The sequence below is a fragment of the Archocentrus centrarchus genome, chromosome 14, assembly GCF_007364275.1.
Source record: "Archocentrus centrarchus isolate MPI-CPG fArcCen1 chromosome 14, fArcCen1, whole genome shotgun sequence".
Taxonomy (NCBI): Eukaryota; Metazoa; Chordata; class Actinopteri; order Cichliformes; family Cichlidae; genus Archocentrus; species Archocentrus centrarchus.
In genome coordinates, this window is record NC_044359.1 from 15,568,571 (window position 1) to 15,589,360 (window position 20,790).

At 38.4% G+C, this 20,790-nt stretch overlaps 1 protein-coding gene across 4 annotated transcripts in view; it reads right to left on the minus strand.

Annotated features, from left to right (window-relative positions):
* Window positions 1-20,790, minus strand: part of gabrg2 (gamma-aminobutyric acid type A receptor subunit gamma2) — a 46,913-nt gene that overhangs the window by 10,218 nt on the left and 15,905 nt on the right. For all 4 annotated transcript variants that reach the window (XR_004021004.1, XM_030746536.1, XM_030746535.1 and 1 more), the window contains exons 4-6: window positions 19,862-20,082; window positions 18,346-18,428; window positions 16,282-16,419 (exon numbers count right to left, since the gene is read on the minus strand). Coding sequence is in view for 3 of the 4 variants with exons in the window: in XM_030746536.1 (XP_030602396.1) it covers window positions 16,282-16,419; window positions 18,346-18,428; window positions 19,862-20,082 (442 nt within the window). In the remaining variant the exon portion in view is untranslated. The remainder of the gene's footprint in view (window positions 1-16,281; window positions 16,420-18,345; window positions 18,429-19,861; window positions 20,083-20,790) is intronic.

Genomic DNA, 20,790 nt, shown 5'->3' on the forward strand with positions numbered 1-20,790 from the left:
TCAATACTTAATGTTGTGTAACCACAGTCTTCACTGCATGTTTGCCCAAGGCAACCTGAGATCTAAAATGGAACAGAGAGATTCAGAGGCTGAAGCTGGACTTGCTTGGATGCACACACACAAACTCTTGTCTCCCACCAGTATTTAGTTGGAACATGAACACCAGCATCCAGCTGATGATGAGCCATCCCTGGGCTGGCTAGCTGACCCAAGCAGATGTTGGGTGTTAAGAGATTGAGGTTAGCCGAGCCCAGAAAGACCTGATCCTGACAATATGGATGATCTAGCCTGCCTGTTTCAAATGCATACCAAGCATGCATGCCAAACGTGCAAGGACTCACAAATGCACACTTTCACACTCACTTTTCAAAAATGTGCACCTAACACCCTGTGATGAGGATAAATTAATTAGTACTAAATAAAGAGACAGGCTCCTTTAGAGGAACACACACACATACCAGTGGCCTCAGCTTTACAAAACAATATTTCTTGCCTATAGCTATTGTCCTCATTTGCTTCCTACCAATGCACCTGTCTCTTTCTGTGTGTCTAATGACAGTTCACTGCTGGCCTCCAGCTCAGTCAGATGTCTGCTAATTGATTAACATCACACAATTAACTGTGTCAAGAACCTCCCCTGGCCTCTCGCTATGGCTTGTAACCTGTGGGGCAGAAATATACTCTCTGATATAGAGTGTGTGTGTGTGTGTGTGTGTGTGTGTGTGTGTGTGTGTGTGTGTGTGTGTGTGTGTGTGTGTGTGTGTGTGTGTGTGTGTGTAAGCACCCATGGCACATGATGGTCTATGCCACTGGGGAATGAACAGCTGGCTAATAATTTCTCTCATGAGAAAGAGCACACAAGACATACTGCAGTGAAAAACAGCAAACATCTGTGTATTTTTCCATTAATGAGAGACAGAGAGAGAAAGAGAGGAGGCTGTCAGTGTTTATTAAGTCTGTGGCCATGCACAGGGTGTGTATTGCTGCAGACCTCAGAGCAACTGAACAAGGGCCAAATCTTTGTGATACATTCCAGCATGCACCCTTTTCATTCACCTGGCCATTGTAATAACCCCAGCACCCCAGCAGCAACACTACAACTGTTCATATCGCCATGTGTGTTTTCTGTTGATGCAGGCAGGTGCACGGGATATTACAGTGCACTGACTGGATTTGTAAGATTACAGGAGAGACATGAAGACTGCTCTCAGGGGTTCCACAGCTCACTATTTTGTTTTTATTAACATTATATTAGCAGGGTCCCAAAACCGAGACCCCTGGCAGCTGAGACACCTCCGGTTTATACACTTATTTCAGCTTTGTCAGCAGCACAAAGCCGCCTTCACATTTTCTCAGACTCTTAACAATAATGGACTTTCCACCACAGGGGTGAGGTCGGTTGGTGTAAGACCCTTCTGCTCCATGCCTCTCTTCATCTGTTTGCTGGTTTCATTACAGGCCACAGCACTTGCCAAAAAGACACTCTGAGGAGGTGTTATCGACCGATGCCCTTTAGTCTGGCAGCGCGATGTGTCAGTATCAGAATGTCTGCCATTACAGCCCTGTAGTATTGCAGCAGTTTGTTAATCACTTCCTGAGTCCATTCCAGACAAAATGGTGTCCAGCTCCCCCTGCTAGTTTAAGTGGATGACAGGGATGTCACACAATTAGTAGACTGTGCAAACACAGAGATGATGCTTGCATTGAACATGTGTAAAATCTTGATGTCATGATATTGCCATATTAAATTCACAAGTTTTTCTTAAAAAATATTCAATGCTTGTGACAGGGAATCAAAGGGGAAATAGCAGAAGGTGTTGTCACAGTGCTAGAATTTGAAAATGTATCCCTTATAAAGGGTTGTTAAGTGGTGTGAATGTCTACTCCAGCCTACCTGTGCCTACCTGTCTGCAGTGGAAGTGCCTAAAAATCTGCAGTCTATCTGAAGACCACCCAATGGTCATAGCTGTGGTTGCAAAAAGACTTATGGTCCTATAGAAGTTTATGGGAAAATGACTTTCTGAATGGGCTCAGTCACTTGTTTTGGGCCATACTGAAAAAAAAAAAGTGTGCCTTGTAAATCTTGCATTGTAAAAAAGGAGAAGCAGATTCCTTCTTCAAGTTTAGCTTCAAATGATTCTGATATTTGTATGTTTTACATTTGTTGCTGTTGGGAGAACATCTCAGTGTATTGTACACATTTTCACTTGTGTAAGTAAGTGAGGTTATATTCCACGGGGCTGGAGTTGGAATGTCAATCGTCTAAACTTCTATGTCCATGTTTCCTCTAATTGAGGTCCTCAAGCTAACTTTAGCTAAAACACATGGGGTTTGTTCACAAGACTGTTCACATTCTACCTTCACTATCTCTAGAAAGCTTTCCTTTTTTAAAGCTGCTAATAATCAGGCTACGTCTGTGTATGTTCTTTATAATGTATATAAAGAAGCTGTCATACTAGATGTTATAATCTCACAGCTTTCCATATGCATCCAGCAATACCCACACCTTCAGTGATCCTACAGACAGATACACTATAGTCCTTGCTTTTTCATCATCATCATCATCATCATCATCATGTTCAACTTTCATGTTCTAATTTCTCCAGTAACACACAAATCTCAGTTTCTCCTTTCTTTGCGCCTCTTTTATTAAAATTCTTGCAAGATCCAATTTTGCCAACCTTTTCTATCTTATTGCATAACTGCACTACTATCTATTCAACCCAATCTTTCCTGTTTATAATTCATGAATGAAGAATGGTGATGACAGCTGCATGGAAAAAAAAAAATCAACTATGCAGTGAAAAAGCTCAAAACTATTGTTTACATTAAGACATGTTTTCAAGTATTTTTATTAGGATCACACATTTTCTTGGCAAAAGTGATTTACTTCAAGCTGATGCAATCTACAGAAAGCAATAAAAACTTGGCAGGCATGATCATTCATCAGAAAACAGTGTTGCCTTATTGTTAAAAGCCGCAGAGACAACACACTAAATACAATTAGACACACACGAGAAACGAAAGGGATCATTCTTCCAGTGTGAGCCTTCTACCGCAGTGCAACCTCACGGATATATGTTTTATTATTATTACAACACAACGTTGGCTCTAACAGTATGTATTTGATAGGAGTATACGAGTGTTGATCATGCAAAAAGGGTCACTGATCTCAGCATGACCGTACAATATTGTAGAATAGCCACAGTAGATCAAAAGAATGAAACAGTGTAATTTGGGATTGGTGACCTTAGGGAAGGGGGGGAAATGTCATATGAGAGTATCATTCTGCTGGCAGCCAGGCTTTAAATTGGTGTAGATATGGATGGGCAGGGAGGACCTTAGGCACATGCTGGCCATCCAATGAAGGCAGACAAGCCAGACATACTGCAGAGCTGCTGACAGGCTGTCTTCCTGTGCTCCTCTCTTGTCAAGGCTCATGTATATCGGAGGTGACAGCAAATGCTATTGTGCGTTGGTGTGTGTTTGTGAGAAAGAAAGGAGTTTTTTTTTTAATGACGGGCATTAAGCCATGGCTGGTTGCCAGAGTCAACAATACTAACAGAGAATGTTAACTCACCACTTTCTGTAACATGACTACGGGGTATATATGAGCTATTAACTAGTTACAGTGCCTTTGCATTTAGTCTCCACAGCCTACAGCAGCTATTTCTCCCCGACAGTGGGTGGCATGATGATGTCACAGCAAAAGGAAAAAAAAAGGGAAAAAAAGATTTAAAAAAAAGCCCAGCATTGTCATGGTGAGTAACTGCGGCAACCCAGCAGCATGATTAAACACCAGGCAGAAGTCTACACAGTTTGATTGCCTTGTTGTTAACATTGTGTTTACTGTGACAGGGACAGATGATTATCCCTCTCCAAGACACACTAATAGCTCTCAAATTATTGAGAGCAAGGCTGTTTATAGGATTTATGACAGGTAGTAAGAAGCTGCCAAAATTATTTTCCGTGCCATTATTTGGACAATTTAGCAAAAAAACTGGAAAGGCAACACAAATGAATAAAGCCTGTACAGCCAGCAAGGATTTTGAAGGTCTTGACACAAGAGCCCTATTTTAGATGAAGCCTTAAGCTCAGTGAAAATGCAGTTGCTATGTCATGGCACTTTTAATTTTACAGTTTTATTTATGCTTCAGTGGTTCACACCAAACACATTTATAATTAATCAAAATCACCACAGAAAGTCATGGGACAGCTGCCTGTTATGCCAATTTGCTATTCAAGTGTGAGCTTTTCCTTAGAAACAATTTCATCTCAGGCCATAAAGAACATCTTGTTCACGTTTCATCCTCCGTCACACCCTGTAGATTATTGTATTTCTCTAAAGAATCTTTCAGGCATCTCAAACTTTTGAGTTTATTTTGGTCATATCACATAATTAAAAACAAGGCCAAGACATTCCTCACGTATCTCTTGCTCTCCCCTCATTTTATGTTTCCCAGCATACCTTGTCTAAAAATGGATTAATTATATCTCATTCGCACACTAAGGAAAGATGCGATTCACACTCATTACATAAGCTTGAAGTTCGAACTCTCACTCCGCTTTCTTCCAGTGTTTAATATATCACCTTTTCCCCCGAGTCTTATTTTCTGTTTTAATCGTTTTGGCTGGGTGACAGGACTTATTCTCACTCAACAGTCACGACACTGCTAGCTAGACTTATTTGTGTTCTTTAAAAAGGATAGATGAGCTAAAATTCAAAATAAACAAGTTATTTTGTAAAAGGTGGCAAGAAGAGAGAAAAAGCACATAGTGACAGAGGACTTTATCAGAAGCTGTAAGTTCAAGTCAATTCAGTTTTATTTATATTGTGCCAAATCACAACAAAACAGTCTCTAGAAGGTACATTATATTGTAAGGCAAAGACCCTACAATAATTGCAAGTAATTAAGGAAAGGGATCTGTTCAGTTTAGCTTTGTATTTGTATGTAAAAAAAACCCCATAAACTCTAAAAACACACATGAAGGAATTGTTGACTTAATATTTCTAGACAAGTAGTCAGAAGGGAAAAAAGACAATATCTGCAATTGTTCTCAGTAACATGGTAAACCACATATTTGTGATTTAGCTTTTATGTTTTGTTTTTTGCTTTATACACCTAGTCCTTAAAACAAACACACACACACACACACACACACACACACACACACACACACACACACACACACACACACACACACACACACACACACACACACACACACACACACAGTGTAAACAGTAATTTGTTCAGTCTTAATAATTAACAGCAGCAGAAAAATTTTTATGTTTGAGTGTCTAAAAGCATTCCAATTAAATCTAATATCAAAGACATGGTGGCAGAGCATATTTTTAATAACTAAGAAACAATTGAGAAACAGTTTCTCATCAATGTTTCAAATAAAAAAAAATCTATAGATACCTCCCGATCCTTTTTAGAAATGTCGTTAATAGAATATAAAGTTTCCTTTTAAATATCGGAATATAAATTACATTCAGGATATGGAAATTGTCTTTTCATATTACTTACTCACTAAGCACTACCAATTATAACCCCTTGCATTTGACGAAATTTATTTGACTTTTGGACTAACTACACTGAGAGCAGTTAGTCCGCCTTTGCTGGATATTATCTTATTGTGATTTCTAGTATAAAGGATCATAAGCTGTGCCTGAAAAAGAAATAAAACTGTATATTGCAGGATTTTTCAGATATACTGTAATGGCACATTGTACTGGTCCACAATAGCAGTGTGGTTGTTTAAATCTAAATTGGATGGATAAGCTCAGACAAATACCCTATGAGAGAAACAATTGGTGCATTGCCAATGGCTTTGTGCTATTACAGATAGGAGTTTTAGATCACTGATTTTAAGCTTGAAGTATTATTAATTATATTTGACTTATTGACTTTATTGCCCAAAGCTGTAACACTAATTTATGCCTATGTACTGTATACTCAGTCTAAGTAGCTTTGTTGAAAGAAAGCATTTTATTGCAATACATCTTTTAGGCAAATGTGGTCCTGGTGATCAGATTCATACATTATTCCAGTTATTGTGCATGTACATGGCATCCCTTGGATAGTTTCATTGAAGCTTAAATATTCATGTAAAAGAAGGTTAATCCTCTTTGTAAACAGGGTCCAAGCTTAGATGACTTGAAATTAAATTTCACTGCAACCTAGGTCGGTTAGGTGTGTGTGTGTGTGTGTGTGTGTGTGTGTGTGTGTGTGTGTGTATGCCATGTATTAGCCTTATTAGCATAATATGCTCTTTCCAAGGGTTTGTATTGCAGTATCTCATGCCAATTATGACATACTGACACGAAAAAAGTTCTGATGCAATAACAGGAAAAAAACAATCTCTAGCAAGTGAGTGCTTAGAATTCGGGTGATGTGCCATATGATGTTATTATGATTATTATTCAAGAGAGTCTGCTTATTCTGTTGTATGGCAACTCTAACTTTTATCCTCTTATGGTGTATATTAACTGGCCAGACACTGAGTATTTCACAAAAAGTCTAGCCTTGTGGCTAATTACTTTGAAACCCTGAGTTGCAGCTTATTACCCAAGGCTAATAAGCTGACTGAGAAGAATAACCAGGGCTCTGGCATGAAACTTTATAACAGTTTATTGAGCATTGAGGGCTTGCCCTAGGAACAATCGCTCCACAGAGTAGAACTGTTCTGAGCTGGTTTTAGCCTCTAGGCCATCTGCATCCAACTCAACAGGGTTACAAGAAAAGATCACAGAAGTTGATCTGCATTTGCACATTTTGGGTTTAGTAATAGCTGCAAAAACGATAAAATCCCTCATTCTCCACATTTATCTGTGATGATCCAGGACACAAAATTTAAAACAAGTTTCTGGCCATCCATACCACTACATTACACATTATGAATGATGAAAAATATTACTTTGTATTGCACTGGTTTTAAAATTGCAGAAGGTGCAAATATATAGCCCTTTTTATAGCCCTCTCATCTTGCAGCTCATGTTCAGCATGAGCTGGAAGATGAGAGACTCACTGGAAGGTCAGCTGTATGCACGTCCATTCATGTGTGCACAGGCACATATATACATGTGAACGTGCACTGTACTCAGTCCACCCATCCACTGATGATCCACAATGAAAGTATGAGAATGTTGAGATTAATGTTCTAAAGGTGAACACATTATGCTTAATGCTTAATCCATTATGTATGTTTGACTTTTTTGCTATAATTAGTATAAATAATAATTTGTACTAATAGTTCTGTTTTGGTATTGACTGAATTCATTTTTTTGTAAAAGAAAAAAATAAGAATAATAATATTTTTCTTCTTTCTGTATCTCCTCACCTCATGACTTAAATATCAGACTAGCAGTATCTTAAAATAAATAAATAAATAAAAAACATCATTAATTTAAACAGTTGCTTTTCCTCCCTTACAAACTAGATGACTTTAATTTTGTAATTCATATATTATTATGCCCTAGTTTATCACTTTGAAGCACATATTTCTATTGGAGTTGTGTTGTGGTATCATTTGGTGTCACTAGAGGCAGTTTAAAAAGTATGAGGGCAGTGTCACTCAACTATTAATGTTAAGAGGTTAGGACTTTGTCAGGCTGCATAGATGAAGCAATGGGCTGCCTCTGATGCTGCCTTAAATAACATTATTCTATCTGTCAGCCACTATCACTCACCGTCTTCAACCCTTATCCCTGTGTGCTGTATGGTCTCTCCACCACAAAATAAGAAATGCCTATCACAGATGGGGCTGACAATATAAAATGTCAGAAAGACAAAAGAAAAAAAATGTTTTTCTAAATCTGTGTTCCTTTGGTGTCCCCACAGGCAGTCCTTTATATGGAGGTGATCAATGAGGAGGAAAACAAGAGCCTTATTTTCCCAAAGCAATCTCTTCTCCTATGGCCTATCACCATTCCCTGTTTTTTCAGGTGTTAATTACTGGCTTATTAGACTGTCGACTGAGAAAGGCAGAAAGAAAGAGAGCGATAAACTGAGGGGGAGGGGAGGATGTGTACAAAGTAGGACACAGCAATATGCCAGGTCCAAATAAAAATCATCTCTTTGTATGAGTGCACAAGGGAAAAGGCCCGGGGGCGGAGGGACTCTATAGAGCCAACACTCGTAAATATGAATACTGTTAGTGTATGGGGCAGGTGTAGAGGATGTGTATATGGAGCATGGGAAAGGGTTTAGGGGGAGTGTAAACTGGTATTTAACTTCACAAAAGGGGAATTCTGGCTGAGTCAGAGCATTTTTCCTCCCACTCCTGCCCATCACATCTATCAACCAGAAGCAAGAGGGACAATTCACAGTGAGAGGGGGTGGGGTGGGGTGGGAAAGGATTAAGGAGAGCAGCTAGTACAGCAACAGTCACATCATGGATAATGGATTGTTTCAGTGCTTCTTAACCCTTTAGAACCCATAAACCTCTAAGGCCTCAGTCACACATGCTCTAGACCAGTCAGTGACCCCCTGACAGCCAGCGATCACTAGGGAAAAATGCATATTTCCCATGTTTGAGTGGTTGCTGGCTGTCCCTAGGTGAAAATGGTCACAAATAGGATACTGCACAAAAAATGTCCTTACTTTAAAGGTAAATGTTCTCAGTTTCTGGTGTGTGGCACAGTTCCACTGCTGCTCAGTGAGTAGTTGGTGAATGTCTGCAGACAAGTTGGTGTCTTACATAGGGATGGCACGATACCACTTTTTTATGTCCGATACCGATATTTTACATTTGGATATCGGCCGATACCGATATAAATCTGATATCTAAAATTGATCCAGGCATTTTAAAACATTTAAAAAAAAATGTTTTTTTAAAGAAGTCAACAGTCTCTCACACAACAAAATCAAAGTCTTTTAGTTGTCCCACATACAAGACTAAGGACCAGGGCGGGCAGAGCTTTTTAGGCAGTGGCACCAAAGCTCTGGAACTGTTTACCACTCCAGCTCCATTTAGCTGACTCTGTGGCATCATTTAAAAAATAGTTGAAAACTTTTCTGTTTAACCTGGCTTTCAGGGACGAAAAGGCTTCTTTTGGACACTAGAAAAACATTTCCTTCTGCTCCATCTGAGCGCGCCGGCTCCGCCTCTTTCCGCTTGTGCAGACAGACTGCACGTAAATCAGCTGACTCCTGCTGTTGCGTCATCAGTGTTCACGTGAAAAACTAGGGGCTGCGTGAGCGCAATCTTGTAATGCTTTATATTTACAAGCATTCTCCTAAATACGTTTCTACTGCAGGTCTATATTTAGTCACAAATCAGGGATTAAAGTATCAAAAATATTTTGACGGGGAAGGGGTTCTTCCGGTACCGGACGGTCACTAGTGCTAATAGCTGCGCTCGCTAGCAGTATGTCCGGGAGCTGAAGTAGAGAAAAAAATAACAGCTGATTCTCTGCACAGCGAGCACAACACACAATCAAGGCAGAGAGCGGTGGAGGCAGAAAAACATGTCAGCGATGATCGCTCAGTGTCAAAGGGAATCCGTCGCAGCGACGGAGGATCTGAGGGGGTTGTTTTCTAACTCCTGATCCCCCACTCCATTCCAGTAGGTGGCGGTAATGCAGCTCTAAGCTGGTTTGGTCAACCGCAAACCCACAAGAATAAGAAGACAACTGAGCCCTGTAATGCAGCTAATGTGAGCGAAACGTTATTTAATGCATCGAATTACATTTTTTTATTTCTTCCCGATATCCGATCCAGTAATTTAGGCCAGTATCGGACCGATACCGATACTGAATATCGGATCGGCGCATCCCTAGTCTTACTGGAGGTGACTGCTGCAATCTGCTAGTGACCAAAGCAATCACAAAATCATCAACCTCCAACAACCACTTGCCAGTCATTTGGGAAATACACATTTTTCCCTACCAACTGGTGGTTAGCAGTGGGTTGCTGACCAGTTCTCTAGGCCTGTGTGACTGAGTCCTAAAATGGAATGATCATGATTTAAAAAAAGACAAAAGAAAATGCGGCATATTATTATTGTGAATAAATAAACTATACATAACATATAAAGTTATTGTGTAACTATGTGTATCGCTCTCTCTGTATATATATATATATATATATATATATATATATATATATATATATATATATATAACTATTCATCAAGCTAATTTATCCACTGGAAAGTGAAATAATTTCATACAATATGCTGGACCATGTTGTGTGTTATTTGATCAGGGATTCAAAATCCCAATCTAGTTAGTTTTATTGCTTTTTGTCTCATTCCCTGTTTTCTTTAATTAAACCTGACAGGCAGTGACAAGGATTCTTGTCTCAGTGGCACAAGCTTCTAGAAAACTTGGTAATATTTTACCTTTAAAATGCCTTGAATTTTTGCAGCTGAACCTCTATGTGGCATAAGAATTACCCTACCTGCACTGCGATAGCAAGGCAGCATTGGAACATTTTTGTCTTGTTCATTTTCTCAGTGAAGTTCCTTAAAATATGAAATCATTTCTGTTCAACATTGAAAAAAACAGCATTTAAGAAGCTCTCTTGAATTTTATATTTCTGGCACAGAACTCAAATATTAAAAATCTCAAAAATTTTAGAATGACTGTCTTTACATGAGTATGTTTATATGTACTGTACCCTGTGTGCATTGGTTTTCATGTATTTGTTTTGGTGACTGTTTCCTCTTTCTAAGTCACTTCCTCTCAACCACAATGCCTCCAGATTTGCCCTATCAAAGAATCATCTGAAAACTGAGGAGCTCCGTAATTCGGAGAAGGCCACTGATGTGTCCCTGGGCTTTCTTCACTCAACCTAAATCACACAGGCGGACGCACACAAACAACAGCGCTGCACGGCATGGCTTTTGGAAGGTCACGCTAAGAATAGTTTCCAATACATTAAAAAAAAAAAAAAAAAAACCCGCTCATATCCAGTTGGGAGCGCACACTGAAATGTGCATGCAAGCAAATGGACATAAAAAACATGCAATAATTCATGGACAAAGACACAGACCAAAGCACTCATATTGTCAAACACACACAAATATGTTCCACTGGCTGAAGCACAAAGGGTACATTTGTGCTCAGCTAAAAGGACAGGAAATTAACCACCTCATGTCCTGCCCAGGCTATCTCATATTTGCTACTGAGGACAGTGAAGTTAGCTACAAAAAGGAAAGACAGCTAATGGCATTGATTCTCTTTATGCTTGGAAGGAAAAGCCTCTTGTCCATCTAAGGGAGGCTTTTTATGCTCATTTCTTTGACTAATGTAGATGACAAGATGGTTACCAGCTGCACTCAGTGATAATATTTAATGGTTAATGTAAATGCAACACACAGATCACATGATTCAGTATAACTGAAAAAAAAAATCTTGATTTAAAAAAAAAAAAAAGATCCTCATAATACATCTGCCTTTATCTCTGTCCTATTGCACACTCTCCTATTTAATGCATTAAAGCAACCACACCCTTCTTGTTTAGCCACCATTAATTTGCCATGCACTAAAAAGTAACACACACTGCATGTAACAATTCATCATAATATGATAATATATTATTATTATTATCGTCATGTTGCTATTGCAAATGAGCTCCAAATGACAGTAAAATCCACATTTTTTTTAACATAAAGCCTCACATCCTTGCGTACCTGATCTTTGTAAATGTGTGAAGCATGGATTCTTTGCAGTAATGTTTCACTGCAGACAGATAAATGCTACAACCACCACTCCATTCCAACCCTTCACTGCTCTCTATTTACTTGTCTGGTCAACAACATTTAATGTTCTTTCTTGCTGTTTTTATCTGCACTTCTGATTATCACTGAACTCCAGCCTGGCAGATGGGAGAGAAGAGAGCTTCTAGCTACCATTGTTAACCAGGTCACTCAGGGGTTAGCTGTAAGGTTAGCTGTGTCCCTAGTGCCTTGGCTGTCTGACATTCAAATCCTCTGCATCGCTCTTATCTTTTCTCTATCCTGCCCACTGGTCTACTTTTAAGCTTTCTTCCTTGTCATAATAAAATATATTTTTTTTATCCTTGCATGTCTTTGAGTGTGTGCATTTATGCAAATGCATGTGTGTTTTTGTTTGTAAATGCAGGTATAGGCTTCCAGGCAACACAGAGAGCCCTGATGTGAAGTGACAAGTTGAGAGACCAAGCCTTTGGACACTGGTTGAGGGACAGAAGAGAAACCAAATAAATACAGACATAGCCTTTATAAAATGATACAACACAACTGCATCAGAGCAGCAGATGTCATGTCCCCCCAGCCCTTTTCCTTACAATATCACTCAATCATTTTTTAATAATGCACCATTTTTTGTGATCTATTCATAGTTTTAAAGTAAGATACTCAGAAAAGAAAGCACAAATACATTAGTGTGGGAGAACAGCACAGTGACAAGTTGAGCCTGGAAGAGATTGGATTGTCCCACAAAATAAGAGGCAATCTCTTCCTCTGGCTATTTGCTACAGTCATCATTGTCTGGAAAGGGCCAATTCACCTGAATGCCTGTCTGCTTAGCTTACCATTATGTGTCCCTCTGTTGCCTTACCTGACCTGCTTCAACTCAGTTCAACTGATTCAACATAGAGCTTGAAGGAAATTAAAATAACGTTTTAAAAGAATAACTGTAACTAACTATAAGCCACCGGGGAGGGCAAAGACACATAATCTTTTAGCTGGCAGCGATCCAAATGAAGGGCAGACATCCTGTTCACTACACTTTCATCTGCAGGCCACTGCTGCAATTAGAAAATGCAGCAATCACCAGTGGAGCACCGTAATAGCACCTCAGTCTAAACTACTGTCCAAAATAACAGCAGCAAGAACAACATAAAAAAGAAGGATATATATATATATATATATATATATATATATAAAAACCACAAAAAAGAAAAAGCAATCCCAGATAATGAAAGAATTACATTTGGAAGTCAAAATAAAAACATACATTACTGTGTATATTTTTAGGTGCTTTATATGGACAATCAGGGAGGTATTCCAATTTCATTTTGCTGCGTTACAGTGATCCCAAACGTACAACCAGAGCCATGAAAAATGATATTCATCAACAAGAAGGACGTTGAGTTCAGCGTGCAGTGAGCCCAAAAGTTCGGTGTAGCTTCTACCCACCATACCTTGAAAAGCTGTGCCTCGGTGAACTGAACCTAAATGAACTGGTGCTGTTTTAAAGGCAAAGGGTGGCTACATCATATTTATTACCTCCGCCAAGGAGGTTATGTTTTTGGTCGCGTTGGTTTGTTTGTCTGTCTGTCTGTTTGTTTGTTTGTCAGCAGGATTACTCCAAAAGTTATGAACGGATTTCAATGAAATTTTCTGGAGTGGTTGGAAATGACAAGAGGAAAAAGTGATTAAATTTTGGCGGTGATCCGGATCACAATCTGGATACAGGAATTTTTTTAAGGATTCTTCACTATTGCGGGATAGGGGGTTATTGTTGTCTGGGAAAGATGAAAGATTATTTCACAGTATTTAGATACACGTATTACGGCGTCAGTGACCCTATGGCCTTGGCGGAGGTTTGCGCTCTCTGAGTGTTTCTTGTTCAAGATGTTTCTTGAGAAAAACTTTTAATGTCTAAAGTTTTTGCACAGCACTGAACATCAAACAGGAGTTCTATTGAATTTACTGCAGTGGAATTAAACAGTAGACTCTCTACTGTATAGAATAAAAAAACAAAACTGTCAGAGATGTGGATATGTCACCACAGTGATCAAGGGAATGATACAGGAATATCTAAATCACTAGCTTTAGAAGTTTCTAGAACTTCTCATTATTACTATTATTATTATTATTAGTCAAACGTGGGTAGAAAGCTTAACAGGGCTGGCAAAGTATTTGTCCTGCACTACACGTTGCATGACAACTGAGATGAGTGAGTAATTATAATGCCTTAACTGACTACTTTTTGAGACAGATGTTGTGTTCACGAATCTTGAAGCAGGTCAGATACCCAAACTGACTGCAAAATGAGACAAGAGGTCTCTCAGCCACAGTCAAGGTTCTCTGCTCTGACAAGAGAGCAGATGGCAGTTTGTGGAAATAACAACCCAGATCAAAAGGAGAGAGAGGCAGAGGACTCTGAAAATTCTCCACTACAGCTCATCCTCTTACATAGATTGCCTTTTCATGTTGTCACTTGAAACATGTTTTGATTAAAACAAAAATTTTTAAAAAATAGAGGGTTTCGTCTTTTTTTTCTTTTTTGAATTATCTTACACCACTACAGTTTAAGCATTGGGTATTGTAATGCACATACTCTATATCCACCAAAATACTCTTTCTGCTTGTTTGTGTGTCTGAGAGCGTGCATGCATACACTGCGATGACATTCTGTTGAACTGTGGCAAATTACAGAATGGCTGGGTGAATTCAGTTACTCCTGTGGCTACTTTGTGTATGAGAGCATATGAGCATGTATAACTCATAGAACAAGCTGAAAAGTGTGATCATCCTGAGCCAAAACAGATTTTGAATTTGACATGCCTGTATGTGTATTTAGTCTGAAATATTTAAAACAGCAATCTGCATGGTATTAGATAATTAAATTATTTTTATTTTTGGATAAGCAGAAGAAAATGGATGGATGGATGGATGGATGGATGAGTAAGTAAATTAATGTTGCAATGTGACAAAAGAAATAAGAAAAAAAAAGCAGTAAAACAATCTGATGGCTCATGGTGTTTTGTCACAGTTTCTATGTGTCACAATTAGAAAAGAATGGATTACCTAACAGCAATAACAGCTTTTTCCTCCCCCAGCAAGCACTTCAGAAACAATACACAACATATAATCTCCAAGTTAACTGTTTGTCAGAGGAGACTGTTCCACCTCCACCATCTGGCATTATAAACTGCTCTAATGTTAGCTGTGTAACTTTTAAAACAATCACTATAAACTGCACCCACAGGGCCAACAAAAATGTATCTATAATATAAATAAAATACAACACAACAAAAATAACTAGAGAACAACAAACTGAATTTTAAAGGCATTTAAAACCACACACACTAGTTGTTTCACTTTACTACTTATTTAAGCAGCTACCTGTGTTTCACAAGTCATCCTGGGCTCTAAAGAATCTAAAGCTGGATGCCAAATGAGTAAACCAAACCAGTGGTGGTAAATACAGAAACCCTATTAATGCAGACTTCAATTAATTGAATCTCTCATGAGTTCAAGCTAAAAAATACTCCTATACCCATGTTGTTATATAAGAAGTCTTTAAAAAATGTATTTTTAAGTTGACAGTTTGGGCAAATAAATACTGCAATTGCTACACTTCCTTCCAAGCAATTTAACATTAGAAATTATTCGGGAATGTTTTAATTGCATTTACAAAATGGACATTTACTGTAACCTTCAGTCCCTCTGGATAAAGCAGCTAATCTAATGAGAAGGAACTTTGGTCTGGCTGAAGTTCATCTGTGCGGCAGGCGTTATTGCATTCACAAGGATTGCATTTCCCTGACAAACATCAAATGCATCACTCTCTCAGTGGCATCTTATGAATATAGATACAACCATATCAAATTCCAATCTTATATCTGATATATGCAAGCAAGATGAAAATGCTGTATGGTTAAAGAAAAAATACAGAGAACTGAAATAACTTGAATGAGCAATATTCAGACATGAACGAGATGCCATCTTTGAATACTGTTATCCAATTCGTGTAAAAGCAAAATGTGCCATCCCACTCTGCAGCAAAATAGTTCTATTGAAAATCTGTCTTTCGATGTTGAGGGGGAAGTGAGCTATACTGTAGGTATCCCTTATGGAGTTTACTTGAAGTAGTGGGAGCTAAAAGTGGATAAAATCCATGATGGATCATGCCTCTGTCTCTCTAAATGCTCATGCTGTGGAAAACAGCAACAGATACCAACTGGGCCAGTTTACAGATCGGCCATGAAAGGGGAGTGGCAGTTTTGAAAGAAAAAGGGGGACGAATTAAATTTATATGGTAATATGTTGCATAGATAGGCACCTAATATGATATGGCTGCCTAACAAATACAGTGATACATCCAAGATTTTTATGTATGAATTTCTACTGCACATTGCATGAGAGACCACCTTGCAAACTTTGGGTAAGGAGTCGTGATTAAATACGTGATGCCTAAGATTTATGATGTGCCCTTGACTTTCAGCTCTCAGAAATCCTGACTGTCCAATGTGAAATATAAGGTGTCACCAGCAAAGAATGAATATATCGCTTCAAACTTTACTGAATAAGTATTTTTTTAATAGATTATTTTCTTACCCGAGACAGTCCTCACAATCTCAGTGGTGTTCCTCAAGCCCACAAAGGAGAACTGGTAGAGCCTCCAGGAGCGAATGTCCCCAACCTCCACTGAGCTCCTTTTCCACTTGTACACAATCTCCTCCCTGGGGTAGCCATCTGAAAAAGAGAGAACAGTTAATATGACATGGAGATTATTTCAAAGGAAGGCTTTGACCGCTTAGTTATGCTCTCTGTTACAAAACAGCAATCCAGTGCAACACTATTTAATATAAAACAAAAGCATGGGGCAGAGTCTGTTTTATTTCAGAGTATTTCATATCCACAAAGTCAGTAAGCTTGCAAATAAAAGGTTTCATGAAAGAACCATTATATAACAGACTTTCTGCACAACATGTTGACAAAATATCCAGTCCATCTGTAGAGAGAAAACTTCTTTTTCACTAACATACTGAGCTCACTTAAAAGCAAAAATTAAAACACTGCTCTGTAGGTGGTGATTAGTTTTATTACTTCCAGTGCATCCTCTATTATAAGAATCCTAACAGTAATTTTAAAGGGCTACAGCTTAGTCATTTAGACAAACAGATGCATTTTTATAATCAAATCATGTATGTGAGTATTGAATTTGTGTTCATGCTATCTCACAGCTAAGAGTCTTGCTAAATGTTCCTCAGTGCAAGTTTTAAAGCTGGATGCTCTTTCACTTCTGTTTAAATTTCATTCTACTACCGTCTTCAGTCTAGTGATGAGCTGTGTGTAGCTGATGAGGGAGTAGTCTGAATAATGCACATGAACTGCTTTCAGAGCAAACTTGCAATGATTTTATCACTAAAGTGCTCTCAGACATCCAGTAATGCCTGCCCTCAGAGGAGCAGGGGAATGAAAGGTGCTGCCCATTTCCCACATTACAGCCACCCAGGCAGGCAGTCTGCATCTTTACTGGTAATGCATCCAGGACACATTATTGATTCGGGGTTCTTTTGATAAGCTGGAACAACAATGCTTGTAGCACTCAGTGTCATGAATTCAGTTTGGACCTAGCTGTGCAGTCAAAAAAAAAAAAAAGGCTGCTGTAATAAAAAATAAATAAATAAAATTCAAACAGTATACTCCACCACGTGCATCTTTGAAGTCTTCAAGCAAAAAAGGATGGCCTATAGTCAAAACCACTGGAAAAGAGGTCACACTGGAAAACCGACCACGCTTTGCTGCTTTCTGGCACATGTTCAGAAAATGTGATAAACTGCGACACACTGATCCATCTGCTACTTCTGAGACTGAACTCGTACTGTACATCAAGCGATTCTCAAAGTTCTGAAAGCCTCCGTAGCTTTCATCAACTTTAAATGAATGCTTGTGTTCCATTTTTAGGCCTGCTTTCTTGTGCAGTAGAGCTATTTAGGAAGTATTCTCTCTGGAGAATATCCCATGGTGCGTCTCTCTGTGGATCCATCGTGGCCTCAGTAGCTAACTTAACCCTATCCACTCATTGGACTTGTGTCACTAGAACAGTATTGACAGGTTGCAGGAAAATCAATGAATAGTGCCTTTGGTCAAGTTGGTCATATCCTAAAATCACTTAACTGAATGTGGTATGAATGAATGAATGAAAGGTTTATTAAATGTTGTCGTCCATATATTCCATATGATATGACATTCATATGAATATTTTTCACCTATTTTTGCTTGTTTGATAGTGAATTTGCACTTCAGCAAGCAAAGAGGGCAAGTATCAGATTTCAAGTGCTATCTATTGAAAGGCTGGTGTTGCTTTTTACCAATGTTAGGCCTAACCAGTTACATTAAAGCATACTTTACATACTTTACATGCATAATTCCTGTCCTATTTACATAAATATGACTCATGTGCCTTGTTTAGGTAATTGGAGTGCTCCCAAAGAAATTCTTAAATGGTTACAGCTTGAATTCCTTGATTTAGCCTGTTAGATAATCACTGCTTAAATTTTGTGTTTGCTCATATGTGACGTGTTTATGGCCTCATTGCATTTGTGTGTGTTGGTCTGAGATGAGGAAGGCAGGGAGGAGTAAATCAGTAGGCTATCAGCATATGGCCAAACTTACAGCTTGAAAACTCCAGGGGACATGAGTGCTCATCCATAGGGAAGTTGTTCAGTTTAAGCTGGCACTCAGCATCGATGGTCAACCTGCAGAGAGATCAAATTTAGATCTATGAATACAAAAAACCAGTAATTGTGTAATATGTTGTATACAGACTGATTGATTTATTTATTTGGTCACTTATTTCAAGTCACCAGGGTTAGGTTTAGGGTTTTGTTTTTTTTATTTGTTTACTTTTGTTTTATTTTTGTTGTGTTTTTTAGTCAGAAGCTAAATAGTTTTCTTTTTTTTTTTTTTTAGAAAATAGAAGATGTTAATTTCAAATAAAGTCTCATGCAGTTTGGTATTACAGTTTTTTTTTCTAAAATCTGGCTGTTCCAAATGTGACAAAAATGTATATAAAAAAGGGGGTTGCATTAACTGAACCCAGGCCCTACCACTAACCCTTATCACAAATGACAGAATTATTAATCACAATTACACAAAAATAAATTAATGTTTTTTTTTTACAGGTACAGTCTTTTTTCACACTTGAGGGAGTTTGAAGGAAAAGTCATTAAACTTCTCTTCCTCTTAATGAAAGAATGACCTTAAATGACTTTACCCATCCATGCACTTACTATTGTCATGTATCATTGTGCACTGAATCACAGCGGCCATCCTAATTAACCAGTGGCTAAGTTCTGAGTTCCTTAAATTAATGAAGTGGAGAGGTAGTGTTCTGCATAGGGAAACATCCATCACAGCTTGATTGAGTCCAGAAGACTTCACTTTCTCTCTTATTATCACTACTGATATATTTTGGTGTCATTACAAATGCCCACTGTATTTATGATGGCATGCAAGTATGATAATAAGAACAACTAATATTTCTCTTTAATCTACCCACCGATTTTACATGCTGCGTATGTTCCATAGTCAGAAATGTTGTCAGTTACAGCATGTGGTCAGAAATCAGTAATTTTACAGCTTTTCTATGTTGAAGCAATTCAGATAATTAAACTATCGAATACTGAAGTTAAATTAAAAGGCTTTCTTTTAAAGCTGCAAGCCAGAGCGCCCAGAAACATCAGTTTGGGCCAATGTAGCTCAGGTGTTCCCTATCTCAAAAAGCAATTTCCTGAACCATTCTACATGACATGATTTTTCTGTATGTTAATTAATGTTAAGCTTAAGAAGCTGGAAGCTATAATTTCCCAAGGCCTGTTCAGGACAATCAGTGTAAAGATTATTTGTGTAGAGTGGCTTTATACACAGGATAAGGCTGCTCTACAAATAAAAATAACAGAATAATAAAAGAACAAAATGCCAAAGGCTAAAAACAAACTGAAAAATGTCACAGGAATTTAAAAAAATTATAAATAAAATAATGAAAAATAATTCAGTGTGATAAAATTAAAGTGCTGTCAAAGATTCCAAAACTCACTTTAATAAATCTGTCAGTTGCAGATGAATGAAAAACATGCAAATCAGAAGATGCATTATCAACATCTCATCTCCAGCATCCCTGATGTTTTACCTTAGGGTGTAAAGTATCCGGCCATCATTCCATATCCTAAGCATGCGATTGGGTGTGGTGATCCAGTGGGCATCAGCCTTCTTTGAGTTGCGAAAGAAAGTGTCTGGGATCCATATTTTTCCAACCATGTTGCTGTTGAGACGTAGAACCTTCATTGTGCTGTTGAACTTTAATCTTCTATCGTACCAGGTCTGAGCAAAAAAGATGTCGATGGTGTATTCCTGATGACATAAAACAGAGTTTTACTCAAACTGTTGTGTATAATTTTACTTCAGAAAAGAGAACGTGCTTCACATAACACAACAGATAAAAGTCTGATAAAAATACTGACTGCATCTAGTGCTGTCAACAACATGCAGCGTCTAACTGTGAGATGTTACGATGCCAAATTAAAAATGTGGGCTCAAAGGGAACTTTTTCTGTCTGAAGGGAACTTTTCTATGCCGGAGGAAGCGTAATGCTGGAATGCATTTGCATACACTTTTTTCCTTAGAGAAGCTGGTGTCTTTTCAGGCCGTGAAGTGCTTTTTGTCCCCGTTAAAGAGCACCATTGAAAAAGACCAGCTTGACGCCCTCAACCTGAAAATTAAATGTTCAACGGGGCAATTAATAACCCCCATTGTTTGACTGAAGTATTACCCGACCTTATAACCTGCTGCCTCGGCAGCACTTTGTCCTGAGCATTGACAAAACCTTCTGTCTCCTATTCAGTTCAGTGACACTGCGACAGCTGTGTTGGAACATATATACTATATGAAGGAAAACATAGGCAATAGACATCTTGGAAGAGATGAAGAGCAAAAGGTGAGATGTGTGAAGTCTCGAGTTAAAGGGAAAGGCGAAACATTGAAAAAGAGAGAGAGCTATCATTCTGTGTTATTTATTTTGTGATTTGGATTGGCTCAGCCCTGAGGTTCAAAGTGAAGTAC